The following is a 13,831-nucleotide window of genomic DNA, read 5'->3' as shown; positions in this document are numbered from 1 at the left end:
GTTTGCTTTGTTAGCTCTGTGTCTTGGTACACTTTGTTTCTGTCTTCCCCCTTTTTGCCTTAGTTTCCCAGCTGACAAGGTCCCTGAGCAGATAACCTTGAACATCCCTACACTCTCACTGTCCTCATCAATTAGTGTGGGGGGCCAGGCTTGGTTCCCATCACTCATTCCTCATTTTTTTGGTTAGGTTTGTGTCCCTGGCCCTTTCTTATCCCTTTTGGTAGGTACTGAAGGAGGTCCTTGACCAGACAACCATAAAGGAGTCACCGCTCTCCATCCACATACCATTTACACTCACGTTACCCTGTGTAAATTTATTTAGATAGGCAACATCAGTTACTCTCAGAGTCATTGCATTTTCACTCTGCAGTAGGATGCATCGTTTTAGACTCCTCACATCTGTTGGTCCTGATCGTTCCCAACTGAGACACCAGGGTAACACGCTCTTCAACGTTGCAGATGAACTGATGAGTCAACAACATATTTTTTCTTGTTCTCTCTGACAGCACTTACATTTTCTTGAGTTGATTTCTTAGTCTGGTCTTGCAGAGTGAGATAATAAGTAAGGACAATGAAATGAATGACAAGGCAAATGTAAATGAATGTAAAGGTCTCTAAGAATACAGGGGGGAAAAATCTTTGGATTACATTCTAAGTAATGAATAAATATGGTACCTCCTTATTCTTTTCACAAAAGTTACACTTACTAAAAAGAAAGGTCCACAACATGAGGTGCTGACACATAATCATCCATATTTTTATCAAGTTATTCCAGTTCCTATAAATGTTGCCACCCCTCTAGTATCACGCGTGAAACTGAAAAAGTTCACTGGTTAGGGTAGTTCAGGAATCATTCCTATTTTGAATGTTGCCAACGTATTCTGCAAGAAGCACTTTTATAGGCATGATCTACGGCCTGCCAGTTGGCATCAGGTCCAGAGAACAGTCAGTTCAGATGATTTTATTTACTCCTATATATTTAGCTGGAGAAGAAAAAAATATATGCTGGTCTTTGGCCACTTCTGTCTTTGCAATTTGGAGCTCTAAGTTTCTTGCTGCTTAATTGTAACAACCTTAAATGCTATTTACACTAATTAAATACGCATTTCATTCAAGTTGATGCAGGCAGATGCAAAAAAAGTGTCATTTACTGAACAGCTTGGCCCAAATGAGAGTACTGTACCCAAACATTGAGACAGTGGCAAGCTTAGAGTTGGATTTAGACTTGCAACACTGACATTTTATTTCAAGTGAAACAGAAAGACCGCACTGCATAGGATGACACTTACACGGTGGGAATTCATATTGACATGATCTCTGAGGGCCAGGATCATTTCTGGTCTCTATACCCTGTCTGTGTTCTCCTCAGCACCACTTCCACGACTGTGGCATGGGGCCATGGCAGCTGCAGAACCCTGAATCCACCGTTATTATCAATGTGTCGTTTGATGTTCCTCAGACAATAATATAGAACAAAGTTTTAGGTATGTTGCATGTTATTAGAGTCTACTGTTTTTATGTTTCTGTCCCTACAACAAGTTTTTTCAGAAGATAAAGCAGAAAACTTTCATTCTTACAAGTGAGACTAAAGAACTCCTTTGAGATCCCAAGTAAAAGAGAGCAGCAATGACAAATTATTTTTGCATTACCTAGTGAACAAGAATAGACTACTACATGACAGAGATATGTTTCTCTGATGATCCCGAATTTTAACCTCTGAATGTCTCCTTTGATGGCAGAGTTCTGAAAAGATGTATTATGTGATTTGTACCCAAGATGTGGCATGACTAACTAAACTCTTATCTTATAAAAAGGCTGTAAAACAACAGTTTGTATTAAGCTAATAGGCCGTATTGTTATTACCTGTTATTATGACCATTTTAGTATAATTAAATCCACTGCATTCAATTACATTGTTAGAAAAAGGCAGTTGCTTATCTTCTGTTGATTCTCATGAAGATTATGAAAAATAATCATTCTTTGTGGAATATAAAAACCATGCACAACATATTGAGCTTTGATTTCCTGATAGCTTTTCATTCCAGATGATATTTTTTACATAACATTGATGCAAAAGTAAACATTATTTAGCTGTAAACAAATGTACTTTTGCAATACTAAAAAGATAAAAACTCCTGATGTCTAAACTTTAACTCAGCTATGCAAAAGCTGTCATTACAATTAATATGTGTTCAGCATTTTTAACAAATTAAGAATTTGGGACCTTAAAGAAGAGAAATAGTTCTCCGTATTTCCACTGAGGTCTCAAAAAGGTATTTGGATCTCTGTTACATTTAATCTTCCATTTACCCAAAATAAAATACCTACGTACATACATACATTCATGCATACATAGAGATAATCTCTGCATTTAGTACTATAAAAGACTGACAGTGAGAAACTGTCAATCTCATTAATAACAGAAAAAAAAAAGGAAAGCACTTTTAATAAAGCATTTGGAATAAAATATTTTCCCATAATTCTTCATTTTTTTGTATGCTAGATTTTCTGCCATTGCATCAGTTTTATTTTCAATGTTTTGATTTCTTAGAAGATTTGATCAGTGCAAATCTTCTGAGATGTATATGCAAGGAGAAAGTCTACTTCCAGTATTCTCAGTTTCTGGAAACTAACTGCAAGGTTAGTTTCCAAATATTAATTCCAGTTTTCTCTGTAATCATTTCTGTATTTTACCGTTCTTTCTTTCTCTGTGAAATCTTTGTTTTTGTTGAATGAATAAAGTACTTGTTGCAGAGACTTCAGAATGGTACAGGGTATTCTGACACGTCCAGCAATGCAGAGCTAAGACCTTTACTACATAATGCTCTAAATGAGTATGCTCATGCTACATTAGCAGCATAACAGCATGGTATTTTTTTTTTCTGACAGAAAGCTTGTTTCTGAAAAGTAAACTGCTCATTATAAGAAGATGAGATTTAAGCTAACATTTTGGAGAAATGCTAAAAGTAAAGGGAGGACTGGGAATATGTATAGTAGTTACAGAGCCTGGGTCATCTCCCTGGCACTTCCAATACATCTGTAGGTGTGGTTTGACTGCCAGCTGAGGCAAAAAGGAAAGTTCCAGCTTTTACTCCATAGGCATTCACACATTCCCTCTCTTTGCACAGCAATTTGCATTAAGCAAATCACTCAGCTGAAAACAAAAACAGTACATATTTTTACCTAGATCACATCTCTGTATGAGCTCTGGTCACTGGATAAGGTGGGTAAGAAGAAGGAAGACAGAAAGAAAAAAGCAGCTTAAACATGAAAAAAATTAAAAAATAAAAATAAAATAGAGTCTCCCTGAGGCCAAAAGTCTCCCTGTAATGGGACTTGTCCATCTTCCATTAAAGTGACCTCCAAAAAGACATGAAAGGAACCCACTATTTAAAGGTAGGTTTTGTTTAGAGCACAAAATAACCAGAGTGTAAAAAGGTAACTTTTTAAATAATGAAAATGTAGAACTAAGTGTGATAGATCAAATAAGGGGTAAACATATTCTCTAACTTGAAGAAATTTCATACTATATATTGTTGGTTCTGAACAAAACTTTCCTTCCATGATTTTACAATGGTCAACTTAGTGTTCGCTTCCTACAGCAGGCAGACTCCTTTTTTTTTTTTTTTTTTCTGCATTCTCCCAGTCCACACTGCTGCAGCAGACTTTGCAAGCTCCATCCTGTCCTTCAGGGAAACGAAGCTTATTTGCTTTCAGAAGAAGAGCAATCTCCCTCCCTCCAGATGACTCTGACTGAAAGTGCATCATGCAGGATAAAGTAGAAAGCCAGCTTCCTTCCTACCAAGTAGGAGTTGCAGTGCACAGTATTCACATGGCATTCTCTGAATAAACAAGACAGCTATACTGCTTGTCCTGCTCTCTGTGTGTGCCTCTATCTTCTGTGAAAAAGAATGCCTTGCATTATCTTTTAAATACTCCTGCTGCCTCAGTACAAGGATTTTTATAAAACTCATGCCTTCGGGCTTCTGGATGCAATGTGCAGTGCCTAACAGCATTTTTCTCCCATTACTGAACTGGCTAATTAATTTTGTTTCTCCATACTCTGTGACACTTCTCAAATAGCAGAGCTTGAGTTTTGTGGGGAAAGCATACCTAGCAAGTAAAAAGTTTTTTTTGAGATAAGTGTGAATTACACTTCTTAGATATCTGCCACTGTTTGTTCATGTAGTCAAGGTGACATACCTAAGAGACATAGGGCTAGAAGGCTATGAAAGGAAACTTTACCCAACCTTCTTGTTTCAGCCTTTCACTGAAGTACTGGTCAGGGTTTGCCAGCCAGAATCATTTGGATACACACACATTCCTCACAATACTGTGGTTTTACGCAGAGGTGACCATAGCAGAATGTACCTTAGGAAGATGTTGAAGAAATACAGGTTTGATTCAAATTAAGTTTGTGGCTTTCTGAACAAAATTCTGATCAAAATTCTGAAATAGAGGAGGTGAAGTTAATGGCTCCTTGGTGGTCAAATGGGTGGTTGCTTCTTGCCTGAAGCTCCAAACCCAAGAAATTTTATCTTCGGTAAAAATGGTAGCCTACGGTATCTTAATCTGTAGTATTCAAGTGATGTAAGCATTATCCATGGAGGGGAAAAGAAATTCTAGTAAATATCTTTAAATGCTACACTATTTTTTCCCTTTGTGATGTCTGTTGTATTTGCTCTTATTAAATATGCATATATTGTGTAAACATGAGAACTTAAAAACACTATTGTGAACTTAAAAACACTATTTTTTAGGAAGTCAATGGGCAGAGCACATTTAAAGTATTTAAAATGCTATTAGATTGTGTGTATTGTGTACATGAGATATGCTTTCTAAATAAGTAAAACTATTCAAAAATAGGATACTATTGTGTTCTATTACTTTTAACAAGTAAAAGTTATTTCAAATGTATAAAAGATGTCAATCAATGTTGTAACTACTTCATTTTAAAATTAGCAATTTGGGCTATTCTGAACAGTCTGGGACAGTCTGGGAAATTAATAGTGTGAAGAATGGAGTTAAGAGTTTCTGTATAGATCACATGGGATATCACAGGATTTAAATGTGCTTAAACATAGAACCAGTTAAGGATATGTCCTCAGGAAAAGCCTTTGGCAAATACATAAAATGTTGAAAAAGTATTTCTAAAAGATAGGGAATTTCGTGCTCTGCAGCAGTGAGTAAGAGTTGTTTCTTTGCTTTTCTACTGAAAAGGGAGAAAGAAAGGAAACTGTAAGTAAGGAAAAATGATAGTTTCAGAATCTAGAAATAAAAATACAGTTTTGTTTTTCATTATAATGACACTTCAAAGAAGAGATGATGGCTTTGGTAAAGCAGTTCTACTAAAGTTTAAGATGTTCTCTTTTCAGAAAACAAAAACAGAAAAAAATGCTCAAAACACTAAAAATTAGTACTTTGAATATACCAAAGATTAATAGAAGTTAAATGCTTTGACACATTGTACAAGAAACTCAGTTCTGGTACACAAAAATAATCTTCAGCAACAGAAATTAATGCTTACTCTCAAAACAAACTGGGCAAGTATAATTTCATTTCACATTCCTTCAGCATCACATACCATCAGTGCATTCTCAGCATTCATCCTATGCATAGACCACTTTGTTTATCTAAGTTTATTATACTTTAATTGTTCTGATGATTTTTAGTGAGATGCTGTATTTGTGTTTACATTGTTATTCATCTCCAGCATCTAAAAAGTCATTATTTCCATAGTGCTCTAAGTTATTAGAAAGGGAGGATTAGGTTCTTGGCCAAAAAACCGCATAACCTGAAAAACCTTTTTGACTGAACATTTATTCTTAAGAAGTACCATTATTTATTTTGAACACTTGACCTCCAAATAGAAAGATACTTTAAGCTACATTTAAAATATCAAGTATTTATGAGATAAAGTAAGGAATACCATTAGTCACAGGAGGGAATGTTGTTCACTCAACTCCCTTTCTACTTATCTGTGAAATGATTAAAATCAAATTAATTCTCTAAATACACTGCATGGGGTTGCAGAATGAACTGGGAAATATATAAACAGTCATTCTGACTATGAAGATTTCAAAACTTTTCCTCTGTTCAGTCGTTTTGATTCATATTTGTTTTTAATCTCACAGTTCATAAATCAGAATCTCCTTTGATTTTCTTGGTTCAATCCAGCATTGCCATTTCTGTGGCACGGTCATGCTCTGTCAGTGGGCCATAACAGTGTCACCATGGAACAGAAATCCTCAGCACTTAGAATTTAAAGGCTCCCACTTTTTGAACTACTCATGCCAATAGCTACTCTTTATTGCTGCAAAGCCAGGTTCTTTTTTCTTTTAGATGTGTACCAGAACACCCTTTCTGGGGGATACTCTTCACTTCTTGCCTTTCATCTCTGTGATAGTCACCAGACATATTTTAGGTTATATTTCCTAAAATGTCTTAAATTTCCTAAAGTGTCTTGCAGCTGATGCAAGTCCATTGATAGCTTCCTTCTGAGAGGCCCAGAAAATGAAAAGAGCATGAAGCTATCTTACACCAAGAATACACTTCTTATAGCATGAGCACACTTCTAATTAACCAGCAGCCATTGCTGTTAGTAACTGGTGGCTTACACTGGCTTTTGAGGAAGGAGATGGCCAATTTGGGATGTTTCCATCAAGTAGAGTACATTGCATTTACACAGTACTCAGAACAGCACGGGGATGACCTCTTCACCTATATGCTCTTATGTTCCAGATCAAGACCAATGTTCAGCACCTTTGTGATAAAAAACAAATAAGAATTTACCATTAAAAAAAAAAACAACAACAACACAGAAGTATCCACAGCTCAACACAATAAGAAACAGGCTTCTCTATCACTGTCTGCGTTTTTTTTTTTTCTAACAGTTTTATCTGTTATCTGCTTATCTTACCTGCCTGAAAGCCCTAGGGAAGATACGGGCTTTGTAGCATATTCTGAAGGGTAATATATACAACGTATTTGGCACCATATGGATTATTTCAGGCCTTCATGAAAAGCTATCAACAAACAAGCAAAGTGCAAGCTCCAGAGTGAGCATATGTTGCATTATGCCATGATTAGAAAGATCCTTTTCTGACTAGAAGAATCAGAAAACATCCACATCTCAAAACCAAGGCAATCAATCACCAGAAGCCCTGTAGTTAACTAGTGAAAACCTCAAATTACAAACATTATGAGTTAAAGGAGAACAATGCACTCTGTGCAGATGATTTCTAGGCTGATGCAGCTTCTACGCCAGTTTTCTAAACCTACTGGTCAGGGTCAAATAAACAAAAAGGACGAACTGGATAGACTCATTTTAAAGAAAGAAGCTGTATCAGTGACATCTACTGCATAATCAATTTATAAACTGCTAGATTTGCTAAAGTGACTGCCAACTGTGATCTAAGTAAAAACGATTTAATTTAATGAACGAAATGAAGATACTATTATTATCAGTACTGAAATGATTGCTATTCAAATGGAGCATAGTAGACCAAGAAAAGGACAAATTTCTAATATTGCAGATGCAGTGCGGCCTGTTTCTGCAATGCATGTTACTTTATCAACTTGTTTTGATGCCAAAGATTGAAGAAGATAAATATTAAGCAGTTAATGAAGGAGGTCTTATAATGGGTGGAATAAGAAGTTTGTGGTAGAAAATCCCCCATATTGCCAGTGAGGTAACTGCATATTCTCAACTGGAACAAATACAAACTTCCAAGTGCTTCAATCTTTTTAACATTTTCTTTCCTCCACAGTGCCCTGCAAAAATCTAATCCCTGTGAGGTTTTGTCCATATCCAGATTTTCACTGTTGCATTTTCACATTCCTAAGAACACAAAACCCAAACAATCAGATAAGCAAGTAAAAAAAAAAAAACAAAACCAAAAAAAGAAACCACACACAATGATTTTCATTAAAAACTAGACTTACTAAACAACTGCACTAGCTTACATACGAATCAGGGCTCTTGGGCACTGTTCTCAGGCAAACCTTGGCAACATGCTTGATTTAAACGACCAACACCGTATATAAAGACTTATCTGGGACAAAAAAGTGATATCCTATCCCAAATTATCAAGATATCCAAGATCTGTGATGAAAATCTAGTCCTCTTACTGTATCTAATTTTATTCAATTGTTACAGCTGTAGCCACAATATTCCATCATCATGAAAAATTTATTTCAACAATGCTTCTATTTTACTTTCAGTATGAATATTCTGGTGAACTATGAAAACTGGATACAGTGTAGTGTCTGACAGTAATCTGCATGTTTATTTGCAAACATTAGAAGGTGTGACATTTATTTTATTCACACCAGCAATGACTTCTGAGGAATAAAGTAAGCAGTAAAATACTCTCCTGTAAGCAGAAAAGGAAGATATTATCATTAATTTTCACTGTATTTCATCTTGTACTACACAGTAGTGCTTTTGATTCTATTTCTTTTATTTAATATGATACTATAGAGGCAGTATATTCTTTGCAAGTTTACCTTCAGTAACTGAAATGCATTGCTTTTAGTGAATTTGGCAAAAATCTTTCCATCATAGGGCCACCTCAAAGGGGCTCCAAAGAATTTGGAATACTTTAATGAGAATGATCAGTTTCTTTCAACAACTAGTACAAGAACCATATATTTTTTAAATTATTATTATTACTCATGATATTTAGTCATAATTCTCAACATCTGCAGAACAAAGAAGATCCCACATTGTGCATATACACTGTGTTACAGTAATCAGTGACTCCTACATTCCCATCCTGGCTTTGCCAACTTCCCACGTAGCGTTATTCAGAACTTAACTTTCTTATCTCACTGAAAGTCAATTTTGTGATGACTAAATAATGTTTGCAAAGCTCTAGGCAGCTGTTGAATAAGCTACTGCAATTTTCCACCAAAGTTATTTTAAGTTTTACTATAGTTTATTATACCACAGTTGATTAAATTAAATGTTAAAGTAATAAATAACACACGTTCCAAGAACGACCACATCAAATCTAATTGTCAACAACACATTTTTGTTAGTAGAAACAAGCAGTGGATATTATACTTATCAGTTCAAAATATGCATTTGCTTAACTCGAGCACATGTGAAGACACGCTAGATTAAAACAAGATGAAGCAACTTCTAACCAAATCCTTCTGACATCGGTAACATTAAGTTTTCAAACCCTAAAACAATTTCCAAAACCATTTCCAGTCCATTAGAGGGGGTCGAGTGATTAACAACTACTCAGCACACATGTTCTGAATCCCATTAATGTTATGCATTCCCTCTTTTTCAAAATGACAGATCAGTTCAGCTCATCTTACCTGAGCTGTCTTTTAATATTCACCATTCACTGCTTCCTTCTTAGGCTCAAAAGAAACACTGGAAATAAAAATGGGACTGTTTTTCTCTCCGGCTATTGACATAGACTGGTTTGAAGATTCAAGTTCTTTTCTGCTCAGTGGAGTTTGTATTGGCTTTACGTGGCAAGATTTTGGTAGTGGGGGGCTGCAGTGGTGGCTTCTGTGAGAAGAATCTAGAAGCTGCCCCATTTCAGATAAGGGCCAGTTTCAGCAGGCTCCAAAGGGACCTGCTGCTGGCCAGAGCCGAGCCAATAAGCAATGTTGTTTGCGACTCTGGGAAAGCAGATTTAAGAAAGGGGAAAAAACCTGCTGGGCAACAGCAGCTGGGAGGGAGGAGTGAGAACCAGCCCTGCAGCCCCCAAGGTCAGTGCAGCAGGAGGGCAGGAGGTGCTCCAGGCACGCAGCAGCAGTTCCCCTGCGGCCTGTGGAGAGGCCCCTGGTGGAGCAGGCTGTCCCCCTGCAGCCCATGGGTCCCACACGGAGCAGATCTCCACGCTGCAGCCCGTGAAGGAGCCCCCGGTGGAGCAGGTGGAGGTGGCCTGGAGGAGGCTGCGGCCCATGGAGAGCCCCCGCAGGAGCAGGCCCCGGGCCGGAGCTGCAGCCCGTGGAGAGGAGCCCACGCAGGAGCAGGGGGTCTGGGGGGAGCTGCCGCCCGTGGGGGACCCGTGCTGGAGCAGTTTGCTCCTGGGGGATGGACCCCGTGGTACGGAGCCGTGTGGGAGCAGTTCTTGAAGAGCTGCTGCCTGTGGGCAGCCCCCGCAGGCTCAGTTCGGGAAGGACGGCATCCTGTGGGAGGGACCCCACGGGGAGCAGGGGCAGAGAGTGACTGTGAGGGAGCGGCGGAGGTGAGGCATTAGGGACTGACAGCAGCCCCCATTCCCCCTTTCCCCTGCGTTGCTTGGGAGGCAGAGGCGGAAGAGGGTGGGTGGGGGAAGGTGCTTTTAGTTTGTTTTCTTTGTTTCTCACTTTTCCAGCTTGTTAGTAATATGCAATAAATTTCTCTAATCTCCCTGTGCTGAGTCTGTTTTGCCCACGATGATAATTGTTGAGTGATCTCCCAGTCTTCACCTCAACCCTTGAGCCCGTTTCAGTGTATTTTCTCCCCCTTTCCCTTTGAAGATGAGGAGTGAGAGAGCAGTTGTGGTGGATATCAGCTGCCCAGCAAGGTAAAGCCACCACAGATTTGAACACAAAAAAAAATCCACAAAATAGGTGCGTTTACATCATGGTATTTAATGCAGCCCTGAGTTTCAAGAATTACCATATCAGTTTTTTCTATTAGTCACATTTCATTTTCAGGAACTGAGCTTTTTCCTGGACTAGGTTTGGGCCTACTGCACAGTACCTTCCCTTCCTGAATGCTCATGTTTGTTATGCTACATGATAGAGAGGAAAATAAATGTATTTCCATTAAGCACATTGCTAATGTGGTAAGCACTGTCCAACTGTACTATAGTTTGAAACACTCTGTCCAAGGATATGTCATATTCCAGACTGCCATAGCATGATTTCATTGTACATATTCAGGTATCACTTATAGCTAACGAGATATAATGCCATTAGAATTAACTAACTGTCCAACCTAGATGATCTTCGAGGTAATTATAAACACAGACAACAGTAAAGTGTAACACTTACCTAATTTGCACTTTATACCAGTGTCCATCATCCACTCTATCTGTAGTTGTGATGTTTTTGACTTCTGTTGCTTCATTACATAGAAACTGGTACTACAGAATGGGAAAAATGATTTTCTTACATTATTTCTAATAATTAAACAGCTACTGGCTTAGAAACTTAAAAAGAATGAATGGTTGCATAAAAACCTGAGGGATGTCATGCATATCAAGAAAAACTAATGTTTCATTAAAGATCTGGATCAGGAAATCTATCATAGCAGAAATATACAAGCACACATAAATGTTTCCTAGCCTGCATGAAAATGCTTTCATCATTGTGTATTTTGCAATCAGATTGTATTATTATTATAGACCTGATCTGCAAAGAAGTTGACCATCTGCAACCCAGATGAAATTAACATTGGCCATGGGTGAATTTTACTTACCATTTTATGGCCTCCTTACACTTCCAAACACGTAATGTAGCATGCAAGCCTGAGCATTTAGGAACACCATTTAATTTCCTATACTAATGTGAACAAGCACTTGATTTCATGGTTTGTCTACTTGTAATTGTAGCTTGATTGTGAGCTTAGAACCATTTGTTCATTGGGCTTTAAATTTACATTTAATTGACCAGTTTTGTGAATGATTAAGTGAATTCAATTAGTTTTAACATGGCACACTGGGATCTCTGAATAGATTTTTGTCAGTTAAAGTACTTTCATAGTTTATGGTGCTTATGATATGTTAGAAAAATATTTTTCTGCATCATTACTTTACCATGAATACAAGTAAGATGGACTTAAAGCCATCAACATTTTCTAAACCTTGGATAATGTCCTGCCCCAACTAATCTCACTTGTTCTGGATGAAGATAGTCACAATATAATAAAACACAGTAAAATCACGATACAACAAAATAAAAAGTTATTTTGATTCTTTTCCTTATTATCTGCAATTTACACACCTTGTTTAGAATGACCATGTTCTTTACGACATGAAGCAAATACGCTGTTCTTAACAGTCATTTCACTATCCTTGTAAAAGAATATGATTACAGCCCAACTTTTGGAAATTTGTAATAAAAAAAAAAAAAAGAAGATCCATTATGAGAAAAGTAACTTCTCTTAATATCTTCTTATACCTCTTCACAAATGCAAGTTCTATTTCTTTCTCAGAAAAGAGACAGTAATTTGCCAAAGGTAAAGATGTACTGGAACATACACTTCACTCCTTAATGTCTATAAACAAATTTATTTCTATTTATTTGCCCACAAAAGCCAGGAAAATCCTGTGGAACTATGACTTAACATGACAGATCAAGCAAAAAGTTTCTACTCAGACCCAAACGGTGAGGAAGTTAGTCTCTCTTCCCTTACACAGTAAATTTTCATATGCAAAGTTCACTCAGTTCCACAGCCTCTTCCCTTAAAAAAATTATAATGAACTTGCACATGAGGAGGTTCAGTAAGCTTAGGCTTTGTATGTAAGATAATGAGAAAAAATCTGTTCTTTATTTTTGTCTTTTAATGTGTACATTTTCTATGAGACATTGCAGTTATAATCACTATTCAGGTGTACTCAAGCACCACCTCTTGTAAGACATATTAATCTTGTCAGACATGATTTTGTCCTACCACATGAAAAGTCTGACAATTATTTTCCTTAAAACACTAAAGAATCTCAAGAAATTCTATAGCACATATGATCTTCTACAGTAGGAAACAGAATGAAATATATATATTGAAATATATATATTAAAACATGTATATTAAAATTTTGTTATAAATCCCAAATTTTACTTCCATCTCCTTCAGCAGAATATTTTGATGCCTTACCTGTAAGGTGCCATGTCTGATGAAAAGCTGAATTAAAAACTGTCCTATTGTTTCTGGGCTCTGATCAATATACAGGAGGAGTCCATGAGGATCATGGGTCTTAAATTCCAAGTGGATGAAGTTTAGTATGTTGAAATGCAAGCCTTGAAATTCCAGGTAAGAATCACCGTAATAGCGAGCATAACTAAAATCTGTAAATGGAATTTTGAGAGATATAATAAAAGGCTACAAAGACATTTTTCCTCTTTACTCACTGCATTCTTATTCTGCTAATGGTAGCAAAGATAAAGGCTACTCTTTTACATCTGTCAAGCAGATAGATATGAATCTGAAAAACTATTACTTTTCTTCTTTCAAAGACTAATGCTGACAATTTTTAAAACTGGACATAAAGTTTTATATTAACCAGGCAACTAGGATCAGTGCCTGAAAGGAAAGGCTCTGAAGCTGATGGCACTCGGAACATATCTGGCAGCACAGAAGTATCTTTTCAACGGAATCTTTGGTTCCTGCATAAGCCAAGAGAAGTTATTCACAGTTTTTGACGCAAAAAAGAAGGAGTTTGAAAGCCTTTGCAGAAACCACATGGTATTTTATTTCTTTCTTTCTCTTCCCCTTCCTTCCTTCCTATTTATTTTTTTCCCCTTTCCCTTCCCCTTTCACAGTTTGTGTTTTCACAAGAACAGGGTGTTCAACATGCACATATGCACCTGTACAAATGTGCATAAACACACACATACATGCACTTAGCTTTTTTACTTGCCAATATTTACAGTGAACCTCAGATCACTACATTTATCTGCTCGTAAGGAATTAAAAAATGCATCCTCTTCCACACGTGACACAAAAGAAGTTTAGTTGTTTAGTAGTTTTGTTTTAATACAACCATAATATTTTGATTTTGCACAAGCAGAAATATGCTATAGTCTCACTTGAAGAATCACACAACATCCAATTACTTGCTTGATCAACTTTATGAGACTGTTACAAATTTAAAGGTAT

At 37.0% G+C, this 13,831-nt stretch overlaps 1 protein-coding gene across 3 annotated transcripts in view; it reads right to left on the bottom strand.

Annotated features, from left to right (window-relative positions):
* The window catches only part of EYS (eyes shut homolog), a 953,299-nt gene that overhangs the window by 274,262 nt on the left and 665,206 nt on the right, over positions 1–13,831 (bottom strand). For all 3 annotated transcript variants that reach the window (XM_066994734.1, XM_066994735.1, XM_066994736.1), the window contains 2 exons: positions 12,830–13,020; positions 11,008–11,099 (listed from right to left, as the gene is read on the bottom strand). In XM_066994734.1, the coding sequence (XP_066850835.1) occupies positions 11,008–11,099; positions 12,830–13,020 (283 nt within the window). The remainder of the gene's footprint in view (positions 1–11,007; positions 11,100–12,829; positions 13,021–13,831) is intronic.

This window comes from Anser cygnoides, chromosome 3 (genome assembly GCF_040182565.1).
Source record: "Anser cygnoides isolate HZ-2024a breed goose chromosome 3, Taihu_goose_T2T_genome, whole genome shotgun sequence".
NCBI lineage: Eukaryota > Metazoa > Chordata > Aves > Anseriformes > Anatidae > Anser > Anser cygnoides.
Note: the sequence above shows the minus strand (reverse complement) of the source record. Positions and strands in the feature narration are given on the sequence as shown.